Raw genomic sequence first — 13,240 nt, 5'->3', positions numbered from 1 at the left:
GCCTGCCGTAGTGGATCTCGTTGTGTACATACTCTATATTCAATTCAGCAAATCTCATGTGTTCTTCAGCATAAAGCATGTGCGATTCAGCAATTCTTAAGTGGTTCTCAGCAATTCCTCTGTGGTCCTCAGCAATTCTTGTGTGGCAATATTTTATCCTCCCTAAAGTTACACCCAGGTAAGGAATATTTGTGAATTGATCTTCTTTTTTTTTGAAAATTTGACAGGTGGAATTAAACTTTCCGTACCCACTGTACATAATATTAATAATATATATTTCACTTCTCTTGATACTAACCAGGCTTCCAAGATAATATATCGTCGAAGTAATAATTACGATAAAATGTCGCAAATCATCTATTTTTGAAATGGCGTTGGAAAAGATTTTCTATTTTTGATGACAGTAGCCAAAATTAATCTATCTTGAAATCTTCAATAATTATTTTCATTTCCAAACACTATGGCGTACAAGACAAAGGAACTGATCGAATACTACTACACCGCGCTCCTTAAGTCGGTGTATTTGTACAAGGTGTGGGGGAAAAAGCGGACCAAGCAACTGTTAGCAGGTTACTCGAACCTACTACAGTAAGCATATCTCGACGCAGCACACGGTGACTACCGCGCCGCGTTTGAGACCGCGCGGAACACCAACGAAACACTTCAGGCCCACGGCTTCATTGATGTCAAAATCACCAACTTGCATGAGTGGGCGCGCTGAAATGCTGACCGGATTCAACCATTCAGTGCTGTTGAGGACCCCTCAACTCTAAAATGTCACGCCTGCAACTTTGTACCACGACCTTGAAAACGGCGATGGAGAAGTTGATCAAGGCAGTCGAATCAAAACTCGCAGTGGAACTGCCTCAGGTGTTCGGGCACTCTTTAGACGGCAAACGCCACTTTTGAGCCATCTTCGCGTGGTATTGTATCGGCAACACTTGCGTCGCCCCTTTGCTTGCCATGTCGCCCTTGTTGAAGGAGGACAATCTCGATGCTAACTCGCACGTGGACTTGATTGAATCAACGTTGAGCTTCTACGGCAAAGCAGCGTCAGACATCACGTTCATCACAGCAGACAACTGTCCCACCAACGCATCCATCGCGATTAAGCTTGGGGTACCTCTTGTGGGGTGCTACTCGCACAAGTTCAATCTGGCCATGCAGTCGTACCTCGCTGACTACGAGGACGCCCTCAAAGCGATTCATATCCTCATGCTCCGTCTCGGACGTCAACGTCCCCTTGGTGAGTTAAAACACTTCACCAACTTGCAACCTGTTATCCGAAACGTCACGCGATGGTCATCAACGTTCAAGATGGTCAGCCGGTAGGTGGAGTTGTTGCTGTTCCTCAGCAAGGTGGCGTCGGTGATGACGTGTTGCTCCATCGGGACCTGAACGAAAAAGTGGCATCCCTTCTGGACCAGCTTGTGATGTTTGAGAGTGTGACAAAGAAGCTGCATCAACCTGAAGTGCATGCTGCCTACAAGTAAATTATTGAGCGGTTCTTCAGAGTTGCCAAGCACATCCTGACGAGCTCACGGAAGCACATGCATCCAGTCAACTTTGAGATTTTCCTTCGTGTGAACGGAACATACAAGGGGTAGAATGTTTGAATACGAAAGTAAATTTTGACTATATACACTATATGCATTAAAAAATGTTTCTTGCACTGCCTTTGCAAAGCAAATATTTCACCCCTCAAAGTGCTACTTGCAACCGACACCCAGCATTTCACCAGGTTATCCTTTGTACCACGTACTGCATGTTGCAAATTTAATCGCGGAGGTATCCTCAGACTGATAGTACTTGATAAACACCAGTACCAGTCATTGCAATTGGCCACGAGTTCGATCCTGACTATGCTGTTGTACACTGTGACAGTATATCGATATTTGGTTGGGGTAACAATACTACTCTGGCCCGTAAAGATTGTCATATTGTCTTGTAATTGGCGGAATTTTTCTAAAAATGAGCAATATCAACAACTGATTGGTGCAGTAGAAAGCGCAAGATCTCCTCTTTGATTGGCTGGTTTATTCATGTTCCAGCTCGTTTTGCTGCAAAAGTTATGTCATGAAAACCGGACCATGTTATGTACCGAACACACAAACTCCTCCGGAGAGAAGTCAGTTTTGGATATTACGCCTTCAAACTTTGCAATCCTCATGCCAGCTACGCTGTCGACGGCTACCACAACCTCCGCTACCTGTCTGAGTCCGCCTGGCGTCACACCAGCGCGAGGAAACCTGACGGCGGACCAGCGTCACGTCATCTACGATACGCTGTTAGAGAGGTCGTCACATGGAAAGCTTCCGTACGGAGCTATGCAGGACCTTGCTCTAAAGTATGAGTGTCACTGGCGCACCATATCTCGTGTGTGGGTACGAGGACGAGCGTCCCTCGCCAACGGCAACGAGGTTGCGCATGTTGCATCCCAACTCAAGGGTAAATTCTGCAAAATTTAATATTTCCTGTCGAATTTATGGGTTTATAGAAGTATGCGTTTATACGGGTTTACTATTTTAGGCAATGTCGGGCGTAAAAAGGTACGCTCAGCATAAGAGATCGAGAAAAGCATCAAGTCGGTTCCGCATTTTACTCGGCAAACCCTCCGGTCTTTGGCGTACCAATCCAAGATACCAAAGACGACGATCATACGCCACATGAGCGAGACCAAACGACTCAAGGCGGGCTCGAGCTACGTCAAGCCGCTGCTCACTCAAGACAACACGAAGGCGCGCCTCGACTTCGCAATGAATTTTGTTCGACCTTCAACAAGTGGAGTCTACTTCCAGTCTCTGTAAACGGCGATGTTTACAGAGACGCCATCGTGGACAAGGTCGTACCAGCCATGAAGGCCAGGTTTCCAGCCGGAGACCAGTTTCGTGGCGTCATCATTGAACAGGATAATGCAAGCCCTCACCGTTGCGTAACGACTGCTTTTATGTATAGTCGTGGTGTTCGGGGGATTAGTGTAGCAAATCAGCCAGCGAATAGTCCAGACTTCAATATGCTAGACTTAGGTTTCTTTAACAGTATCTTCAAAGTCTACAGTATCAAAAGTGTCCTTGAACAATTGAAAAGCTCATTGATGCTGTGGAAGCTGCGTTTTATGAATTGCTGTCAAAACATTCATAACATTGCAAAATGTCATGCACAAGTCTATTGAATGAACGGTAGCAATGACTACAAGCTTCCTCACACAAAAAAGGATGCTACCATTTCGGACTTGGCAACATTCAATGTCCAATGCAGTTCGATCATTTTTGAAGATTCAAATATCCAGATGAATTGTCGTTTGGGAGAGGAGTCTCAATTGGAGGCGCTGGTGAATTCTCCAGAACAAGTTCAGTCCTAGGTTTAAAAAAAATACGATAACGTGTCCGACCATTGATGGGCCAACTTTTTTTCATTTTTAATCTCAATTATTTCGGTTGTTTTTTGTTTTCCGAGTGGGAATGATACATTTTTGGATAGGTAATGATGAGTACTTTATGAATAACTCGAAGGATATCGACTTAAACAGTTTAGGAATGTACAGGATTTTTTTGAAGTCGAGCACTTTACACAGTCGACCATTGATGGGCCAACTTTTATACTTGAATTAATTATTAAGAATCCAGGTGTCAGTTTTTTTACACCCAGCGAGAAATAAAAATTAATAGAGGTTAACCAAGTCTGAACAGGTATCACGTATTGGAGTCTCAGTTGGAAAAAAACATTTCCAATGTTATAGGCAGACGTGGAATAATATACACCTCATATTGTAACTCGTTTGTGCAATATAGCTCGTTTGTGCAAAACGTTGGTGACTATACGCAAAGCCCCGTTGTACGATACTTTGACAACCTGGTTTGTGTGTCATTCAGCAATATTCCTTCTAGTGTCCATTGCGGGTGTCAGCGGCGTAAGTTTCGCCACCACAAAGTCTGCCTGCATCCCTTCCGTACCCTCACACTGTAAAACTCCTCTACAACGGGAGTAGGTTGGGTCAGGGCAAAGGTTAACCAGTGAAGATTATTCTTCGAGGTGGGCACGGTGCCTAAGGAATCTGAATATAGCATAAATCATAACAGTTAGTATAACGTTTTTTAACTTCGAACAACAACAACATTTATTAATAGCATAAACAATAATAACATTTACTCTATTAACTGTCCTTTAACTTGAAATTGCAAACAATACCAACCACTTTGCAACTAATCGATTAGATTATTCAAATTTCTACTACTTCAACAATGTTGACCTCATTGTCCATTTCTACAGCGCTCCATGCCGACAATCCAAGTAGCCAGATCTTCGTCGTACTGCCGCGGTAGGATGGGTGCTCGACCGAAAGATATTTCGATGACGTCGGGGTCAGCTTTTGCCAAATGCTTCCGAAGCGTCCGCGACGGAACGGCATAGGCCTCCGCAGCAGTTGATGCCGTGTGTACTTTGCTTAACACATCGTGGACGGCCTTGCCCATGGTGACCTGAGTGTATGGCGTTCTTGCCGGTATTTCGTCGGTTCAAAAATTGAAGAACCTTTAATATGTAATAATTTTTCCCTCCATTTATTTATGCAGGTTAAATTTGTCGAGAGGTTGCCTTTTGTCCAATCAGAGTTGATTGGCGTTTTAATTGGATGAAATAAGTTGGCCCATCAATGGTCGGACACGTTATAAATATTGCTGGGGAATATGCAGTTTTGGAATCCCAGACAAACTTCGAGATATTTTCTACTGTCGTCCATACTTTAATCAAGTCAAAACAACGTGACAACCTTTAAGGGTCAGAGTAGTAACCTATTATTGAAAGTCGTAGATATCGATATATTATTATTATTCAAAAATCAAATTTCGAAGGTAGCAATATATCTATTACCTCGGAAACCTGATATTAACTGGAACCGCTGAAGTGAACGTAGGGTAGCATGAATTATTCACTCTTCGACTGTTTCTCCTCGCTGATGATCTAAGGGTATGTGTAAACTCCATGGCGGTGAAAAGAGATGTGAAGCAATGGTTATCACGCGTTTGTGTACACGAATGATTTATGTAGCAGCCACAGCGGTGGTATCGAGTGCATTGAAGAGAACTGCTCAAAGCGTCGCTTCCAGCATCAACGATGCCGGTCGCACTTTAATCACTGATATATGAACAACCAAGTACTGTAGTGTTGTTGCAATTTACTATGATGTAGTACTGTACTAGTAGGTGTCTTGTTAGTGGGGCAATGACTTATCGGCTCATGAGCTTTCGACTCACTGAATAATACCGATAACTATAACGTATTATCCGGATAACCATGTCGTATTATCCGGATCGTTATGTGGTTACAACATGCCGCCATATTGCAATCTCCATGCAACAGCCACCCCCAGATCAATCCCCCACCAGCACCCCCACATGGACGCAGTTGAGTCAGATGTATCCTCCGAGGACGGCAGCCAGGGGTCTAACCATGCCGTCCGATGGCCACTTGCACACAATTCCAGTGGCGAGAACGAAGGCATCGATTCTGATTCCGAAACCGACCAAGGTTGTGACGCAGGACCAGAGCGCCAGCTACAGCCTGGCGACCTGCTTGGCGATGCCATTGCATTCACCGAACGTATCCAGGCCTGGGGCAGACTTGTGATTTTACGGTTTGCCGTACTGGTCATAGCTCTCAAGTAATACAACGCATCCTATTCATAATGATAGGGTCGGGATCTCTACCGCGCTACGCTCTACTGCAACTGGAATACCCCTGCGGACAAATCTAACAAGTCCGTGTCAACCTACCGACGTCGCATGGAATCGTCCTCTGAAGTCGCGACTGAGGCCAAAATTCATATGTGATTATGCAGTACTTATTTGATTTAAATGGTTATATTCGCGCGAAAGTATTATCGTGCGAAACTGACATTGTGTTTCGAGCTAACAGCATAATTTTAGAGAGTGTCTAACACGTAATGTCTGTCTAACTCGTGTTACGAAATACGGTAAACCGATCAGCCGGAGACTCGGTTCTGTATTCACAAGCATAATTTCTACATAATGACGTATCGTAGAGGCCGCTACGCGCTATATTCATCGAGTTAACTACTTGCAAAGTACGTTTTATTTTGTTTTTTTTGCTGCTTATAGGATTCATCACTCATGCTACAATGTTTCAATCGCCAGATTTCTAGGTTTGAACGATAGCCCGCAACTAAGTTTGCAATATCTACATTCATGACACCGCACGTAATCAAGCTACGAGAGAGAAATTCGATGTCAAAGCATGTACTTTCTTAGATAGCTACGAAAGTGGTGTTGATCACAAATTGTGACCAACTTCTAGTCATATTTGAGGCAATGTTTTACTATTATATTAATTGGTTTTTAGAAATTCTCGCAATTCAATTTTAAGTCCATTAAAATTACCCAACAGTTTTGAGCTGAAATCACTACACCACGCGTTCCAGGTTGTTGCGGCTTCTCCAAAGGCCAATCATGAAAGGCCAAAGTCCTCGGCCCCTAGTTAGCCCACTTAATCGTCCGCTCATGACTATCCACTGTTGCCAACCAGGGTTGGCAACAGTGGTACTGGCTTCTATTGGCTATAAATAACACATGTTTACACTCTCCGCTACAATTTCGCACAAAATAGCTCAACAAGCTCATCGGACTCATCACCATTTCAACCACTCAAACCACATAACACCATGGATGATTTCACCGGTGATCACACCGACGATAAATACCGATGTATCCGTTATATGTTCACTGACCACAGCGGTGAAATCCGCGGAGACATCAACGGTGAAAGCAACGTTCACATAACCTTTAGAACATTATTAAACCTCCTTAATTGGATTGAAACGAGTGGATGCGAGTATCATATTCCCATTTCTCGTTTTCGCCTGTCGGCACCAGCCCAATATGATGGCATCCAATTGGATGGCCATCACGTTCCATGGCAAGAATCCACGCGACCAGATCGTCTTCAAATTGCCTTCGCAGGTGTGCACGCGTCGCATCGTCACCAGTGTGTCGTTGTTTACGCCGTTGATTGTATCCATCACATGCTTTCGAAGCGTACATGGAGGGATGTCATACGCTTTCGCTGCTGTGGACACTGTGTGCATTTTGGATAGCACTTCTTGCATGGCAACACTCATGGTGCCGTGCGTGTACATCGTTCGTGGTGGCATTACAATTCAAAATCGTCAACCCTTCTTTTCCCTTCATCATGTTTCACAAATTCAATTTGACACGAGGTTTCGTTTTTTCCAATTAGATATGAAAGGCAATGCTATTGGTAGAAACATGTTGGCTGATCAATGAACAATCAGCACATCAAATGTCGGCCATGCTATTTACATCCTCTGTTCCGTAAAGGTGGAGACCATTTGGTCAAAAGTACCATTCTATGGCCAAATTCAACATAATTGTCTGAAAATTGGCTCAAATGTAGCCAATGAAAGGACGAGTAAGCAGCTATTTTTAGATTTATTTTATTGCTTCAAACCGCTTCACAACAGTTCGTCAAAGTCAAAAGTTGATGACAGCAAATCTACAAACACCCGTGGATGAGGCATTTCTCCTCCAATTGAGTCGAATGCGATCGCAAACGATTCGTCTCGTTGCCTAGATGTCGCTAGCACACATCAGCGTTGCATTTGCATTGCTGGAGAAGGAGTTACATAAAAAACAAGACCACGACCAAGTGAGGTGGCCTGTGTCCTGGCCATTTGCATCCCGAGCGTGAACGTTTTCCCATTTTCGCGTGCAGAACGCACCCTGCTACCCGTTCTAAGTGCACGTGATGTACACGGTGCACTCCACAACAACTAACTCCTGCAAAAAATTATGATGCTCGTCTGATCGAGCAGGTGGAGTGCCTGATCGGCCGGAACATTGTGGTCGGACATGCACAAACCAAGTATTGATGATGCAAACGTTGCCGCCGTCGAGGAAGCGCTACTTGACGGCCATTGATTCCAGCAGGCGCTTCTTCCTGGACCGTATCGTTTGCATCATCAGTACTCGTTGGGTGAATGCCCGGACCTCGATTGCTGATGGTGAGCATGGTGCGGCCCTGGAGGAAGTGCTGGCTGCCGGTCAGGAACTCCAGCAGGTGCTTCATCCAGGACCGCACCAAGCGCACCATCGGCACTCATGGTGCATGTCCTTCCTTGAAAGGTGTCGACTGCTTCAATGTCGACTAGTGCTGGCACTTGGCACTGCAGCAGGTCATGACCGATCTCGTCGTAAACACTTGTTTTTGAATAAAAATACACATTTCTGTGAAATCGGGTATACAAATTGTAAGATAACAATTTGCCCAAACACAATGGTCTCCACCTTTACGGAACAGAGGAAGTAATAAATATCCACAGGTATTGATCAAATTATGTGTCATTTACGAAATAACTCGATCTGTGCGTGAGGTATCGATCTATTACACAAATATCTTGTATCGTAATAACTCGGGTCATGATCAAGAATGATGTTTAATTCATTATATCTACAGGTATATTCAATATATCTACAGGTATATTCAATGTATCTACATGTATATTCAATATATCGGACAATTTGATCAGAATGCAGTATTTGACACGGAGGCCTAATAGATCGATGGATTGATACAACATTACACATCCACGCATCCACGACATCAAGTTTATGGGGACCAGCTTCACCGTTCTTGATACAGTAGCAGGACCTGTACTTGATTGACAGAAATTAGTCATGACGTTACTGACAAGCGAGGCACAAACGACACGATCCCAATGATGCCACACAACGGACTCTATTCGATATGAACTCTAGCATTTGAGAGGAACGGAACCCGTCATCCTGATTGTCCAAGGCAGTGCTTGCGGACGTTGGGAACGAAGGCGCTTGGTGATACCTTGGCGTCCGAGATGCTGCATTGACTCGCACTTGTCGTACGATATACCTTGCTGAATTCGGGATGCGTCGAGTTGGCCAAGATGTTCTTGGCCATTACCAACTAGAGGTATTGCCGCTGCCGCAATACCTCAATGCTTTGCACCATCTCGCTTGCTTCAGCCGCCCAACTTCGAAGACCCCACTTAGTTGGTCTTGGGGATCACGTGCCTGTCCAACCAAGTGGGCTACAATCGGCAAGGAAATTTCACTGACAACCATCCGAGCACAACGCCGGGATTTCAAAGAACAAGGCGATCAACCACGTGGCGGGGCAGTAGGGGTTGTCATCAGGGGAGGACCGGTCACGTGGTTGATGATTAGTTCTATGTTTTATACAAACATCGCCAAAACGAGTGGTCCAACGCAGGTATTTGCCATGTTTTTGCACGTATTCATGTATTTTTAGGAATCTGAAACCCTCACTTCCCCACACGTAAATCACTTGAACCAGCATATCCGAATTCATGTGGAAGGTACAGTACATTTACGTAGGATATTTATTGTTTTTCGCGAGAACGCCGGACATATACCCCGCTACTCGGGGTTTTTTGCTTGTTTTCTTACTTGTACTATTATGCATTACCACTTGATTGCGTGAGGCGTTAACCAGTCAAGTGGACAGTACTACTAGTAGTAGTAACGAGTGCAGTATGTATGTGATCATTGTGTATGAAGGCTTTGATTGAATCTACGATATATAATGATGCCATTATTATATAGTCAGATCATGAGCACACTACTCTGACATGTTTGAACCATTGTATTTCCATGTGTAGCTGGTGTAGTCGGGCAGTATTAGCCAATCCACACACTCGCCACACAAACACAATGTAAGTTCTTGGGAGGACATCTGCGTCGGCCAAACCGGTTCTCGCAAGTCACCCTCGACCCCACACGCCTCGACCCCACTTGTATACAATCGTATTTACCTCTATATCATGTTAAATGATAGTTAACGTGTGTTAGAAGCGTCAGTGAACACTAGCGATGTTGGCGGTGGACGGCGTGGGGCATGCCCAGTGAAATATGAGGATGAAGCGCATGCTGGCACCCGGATTGGTATAGTAGTATGAACTCAGTATTGTATATGTACTTGAACATTGAGGATATATTTATGATTCATGCGTGGATCGGATTGGTTCATTAGTGCATGCGCAGTGTTAGATGTACGAAGAACTATTTTTGAGTCAACAATATCTCAACGACTGAATCATATCGTAACAACGCCTTGACGTTAGAGCTCGCGCAACGTTCTCATATGCGATCGATCGGTGATCCGCGTCCAACCCCATTCAATAAACGTAGTACGCTAACTGTAAGATGCGATCATCCAGGTCTCCATTTCGATGCATGGCGCGAAGCGCCTTGAGGGCCGTTCCGGCGGATTTGGAGATAACTTGACGTTGAACGAAACATCCCATGATCTCAGTTTCAGCACCTCCACCATAGTGAAGAACGTCGGTGCGAAAGTCGGGGGAACCAGCCAGGTACCAAGCTGTAAACGTGTGGAAGGAATAATCACATGAAGCTGACAAGCTGCTTGCATTCTGATCATTCCTTCCGTCCATAGATGTCGACTTTGCTTGTGAACCAAACAAACCACACAGACACCAAAGTTATTGCGCCGCCTAGACCCCCCCCGGTGTTTACATCTCTCACGTTGTTTGGATCCAACGTTGCATGGGGGCATGAGGTCGATGTATCAACAGGCGTTGGTGTAAATGTATTGATGGCTGGTGCAGGTAAATACGCTTCGATGTATTGCACGTGTTGCGTCAACTCTATATTCATCTCAACCAAGTTTTGGATCACCGTGTTTCATGGGTTGTTGCAACAGGGCGTGTATTGTACGAGCCACTCACGGCATACAAGAGGTCTGTGCCATTGAATACATCATTCAGCTTGCTATGCTTGCTGAACCTTGTGTAGATGCACTGACCAAGCAACGACTTCGGCTACTTCAACTCTGCGACGACGACGCAGCTGCCTCAAAGGATATGATGATAGGTGTCGTAGAGTTCTTCCGATGTCTTGACACCAAACAGTCTCAGGAACATGACGTTCCTGGTTCCATGGAGAACTTGCGCCGCTTCAGCAATGACAGATCCGATGCACGTCCACAGTAGTACCACGACAATAGCAAGAGGCACTCGTCGTGGTAGTCTTTAGGATTGACAGCAGTCAAGCAGAGGAATTGAATCAAAGTGTTCAAATCGTCCTCTGTTGCTGCAGTTGCTTCACAACCATTCCACCAGGGTCTCACTTTAAGCAGTATCGTTCGAGAACGCCTCCCAGTTTGAGCATGATGGCTGTCGATTGATTGCGACATGCAAGGTAGAGGTCTACCGTACCTTTCGATTCAATGTTGGAGTGGTACAGCCAGGAGTACCACTGGAAAATTTGATATTCATTGCCTCTAGACATAAATATCCTTTCAGAAATAATGCCTCTCTACGACGCGATAACTGACGAGCAAACTTGAAGCGACTTCCTGCAGATTTCAGCATGCAAACTTGAGCTTGTAAACTGACATTGACACCTCCATTCACTTTCCATTATGCCGTGGCCGTCCCATCGCAAGCCCTAGAAATGTACTTGTATGATTTCAATTTGAGTTTGATTGCCACAAAGAACTCCCATAAAATTATATTCCTCCAACACCACATAGAAATATTAATTTTGAATAGACTAGAAACAGAGTGGTTACAGCCGAGTACCACTCCAACATTGAATCGAAAGGTACGGTATTAGCCACAGCTTGACATTTCTAAAGTACGATGGAAGTGTGTTCCGAGCAAGTAGGTCCCCTTATCCGACTCAAGAAGCGCAAAATATGCTCCAAACTTATCCATGACGCCCACGATGGTCGTTATCGTTTGATAAAGTTGCATTCATCGATAAACATATTCGTACATGACGTCTTAACTCTCCACAAAACGCTTGAACGCAGTCACTCAGGTGCTTTCGTACTTGCGGACTCTACCGTATACCTTATGGATCAGTACCCATGATTTTGCCTTATCGATGTACTGGTACCCGAATTGCTGTATGGTATAAATTGACTGTGAAGAACTATTTGGTGGTGCCTTAGAAGGCTGTACCCAAGTCACTTTATATTCGTCAAAATTGTCCAATTAATTCGTTCTAGACAATAAAAAAAGTCGAAGTCGTAGAAATGGCCAATCCGAACACATTGGATAGAAATCAGACTACCTATTTCGATCAGATTTTACTGATATTTTCGGGGGTACATATCCATAAGGTACGCGGTAGATCCATCAGGCTCATTGGGTTTATAATGGACCAGTTATAGGTTTGTTAGAATGCATGCTTTGTCTGGAGGAGTTGTAAAATCTCTCTCACCTATGCGAAGCGTGGCCAAGTCGTTTGTACTGTGTCCGAAACACATTTCGTTTTAGATTTACTGACAAAATATGTCGGAATTGTCGGAGCAGCTCAATGTCACCAAAAACCTACACTAATTGGCCTAAAATAATACTCCCTCCGTGTAACTATAAGTGCGCGACCTAGAGGAGGGTTGACATGACTTCTCATTATATTCTCAAGACATTTTTGACAATCGAAATCGCCCTCTTGGGTTCAAAAATTAGTCGCTCTGGTTGGACCATTCGAAAGCCAGTGCCAAAACCCCCGATTTGCTCCAACTTCGAGCGGGAAATTCAACGAAATGAAGTCGCTGTGATGATTTCAATACATCAATAAAATATTTTATATAAAACAAACACTCAGAATGACAAACATTCAGGAATGACCGACAAAAAGCGCAACCTGACGAACAGCGAGCGCGAGGCCATACTCCGTGAAGTGCTGCTGCACAGCAACAGCAGCTACTTGGTCAGGCTTCCCAATGGCCTCAGTCAAACACTCGCAGCCAAGCACAACTAACTGCCACCCGGCCGCGGTACGACGCGTGATTGGTCCTGAGACATGCATTTTGATTGTTATGATTGGACAATTGTATCGTTACACCTTTATAAATGCATGATCGTTATAGGATCTTGGAGTGTTTTGTATTCTTATACGAGGAGGTATATTTTATTTTTCTGAGAGCCTGGTCTGCGAACAAATTGTTCCTGCTTTTGGCCATTCCTGCTTTTGCAAAATCAGTTTGATTGGCTACAATTATCCGTAATCCGAATGCAGTCCTTGCTTTTCGTGTCATGAAAAGCATGGACTCTCCATCCCTGCCTGTAACCAGTCATTCCTGCTTTTCGCACGCTTTTGTGCGACCAAGTCAGCCATGTCCGACCATGAGGTCCAACCGCCGGCAGAGATGGTGCTAGGTTGATGCAATACATGCATACATA

At 44.5% G+C, this 13,240-nt stretch overlaps 5 protein-coding genes across 5 annotated transcripts; 4 read left to right on the top strand and 1 right to left on the bottom strand.

The window, feature by feature from the left end:
- Window positions 1-460: 460 nt before the first annotated feature.
- On the top strand, window positions 461-721 carry H257_18699 (hypothetical protein; the record flags this gene model as incomplete). The annotated part of the gene is made up of 2 exons (XM_009847816.1): window positions 461-569; window positions 609-721. The coding sequence occupies 2 exons, from the start codon at window positions 461-463 to the stop codon at window positions 719-721; spliced, it is 222 nt and encodes a 73-aa protein (XP_009846118.1).
- Window positions 722-963: 242 nt separating this feature from the next.
- Window positions 964-1,332, top strand: H257_18698 (hypothetical protein; the record flags this gene model as incomplete). Its single annotated transcript, XM_009847815.1, has 1 exon — window positions 964-1,332. One exon carries the CDS (start codon window positions 964-966, stop codon window positions 1,330-1,332), a length of 369 nt encoding a protein of 122 aa, XP_009846117.1.
- An 836-nt stretch (window positions 1,333-2,168) lies between these two features.
- On the top strand, window positions 2,169-2,807 carry H257_18697 (hypothetical protein; the record flags this gene model as incomplete). The annotated part of the gene is made up of 2 exons (XM_009847814.1): window positions 2,169-2,448; window positions 2,566-2,807. The coding sequence occupies 2 exons, from the start codon at window positions 2,169-2,171 to the stop codon at window positions 2,805-2,807; spliced, it is 522 nt and encodes a 173-aa protein (XP_009846116.1).
- Window positions 2,808-5,349: 2,542 nt separating this feature from the next.
- On the top strand, window positions 5,350-5,828 carry H257_18696 (hypothetical protein; the record flags this gene model as incomplete). The annotated part of the gene is made up of 2 exons (XM_009847813.1): window positions 5,350-5,598; window positions 5,691-5,828. The coding sequence occupies 2 exons, from the start codon at window positions 5,350-5,352 to the stop codon at window positions 5,826-5,828; spliced, it is 387 nt and encodes a 128-aa protein (XP_009846115.1).
- Window positions 5,829-7,766: 1,938 nt separating this feature from the next.
- On the bottom strand, window positions 7,767-8,124 carry H257_18695 (hypothetical protein; the record flags this gene model as incomplete). Its single annotated transcript, XM_009847812.1, has 2 exons — window positions 7,767-7,855; window positions 7,914-8,124. The coding sequence occupies 2 exons, from the start codon at window positions 8,122-8,124 to the stop codon at window positions 7,767-7,769; spliced, it is 300 nt and encodes a 99-aa protein (XP_009846114.1).
- Window positions 8,125-13,240: the final 5,116 nt, after the last annotated feature.

Source organism: Aphanomyces astaci, assembly GCF_000520075.1.
Source record: "Aphanomyces astaci strain APO3 unplaced genomic scaffold supercont1.201, whole genome shotgun sequence".
NCBI classification, from domain to species: Eukaryota; Oomycota; class Saprolegniomycetes; order Saprolegniales; family Verrucalvaceae; genus Aphanomyces; species Aphanomyces astaci.
Note: the sequence above shows the minus strand (reverse complement) of the source record. Positions and strands in the feature narration are given on the sequence as shown.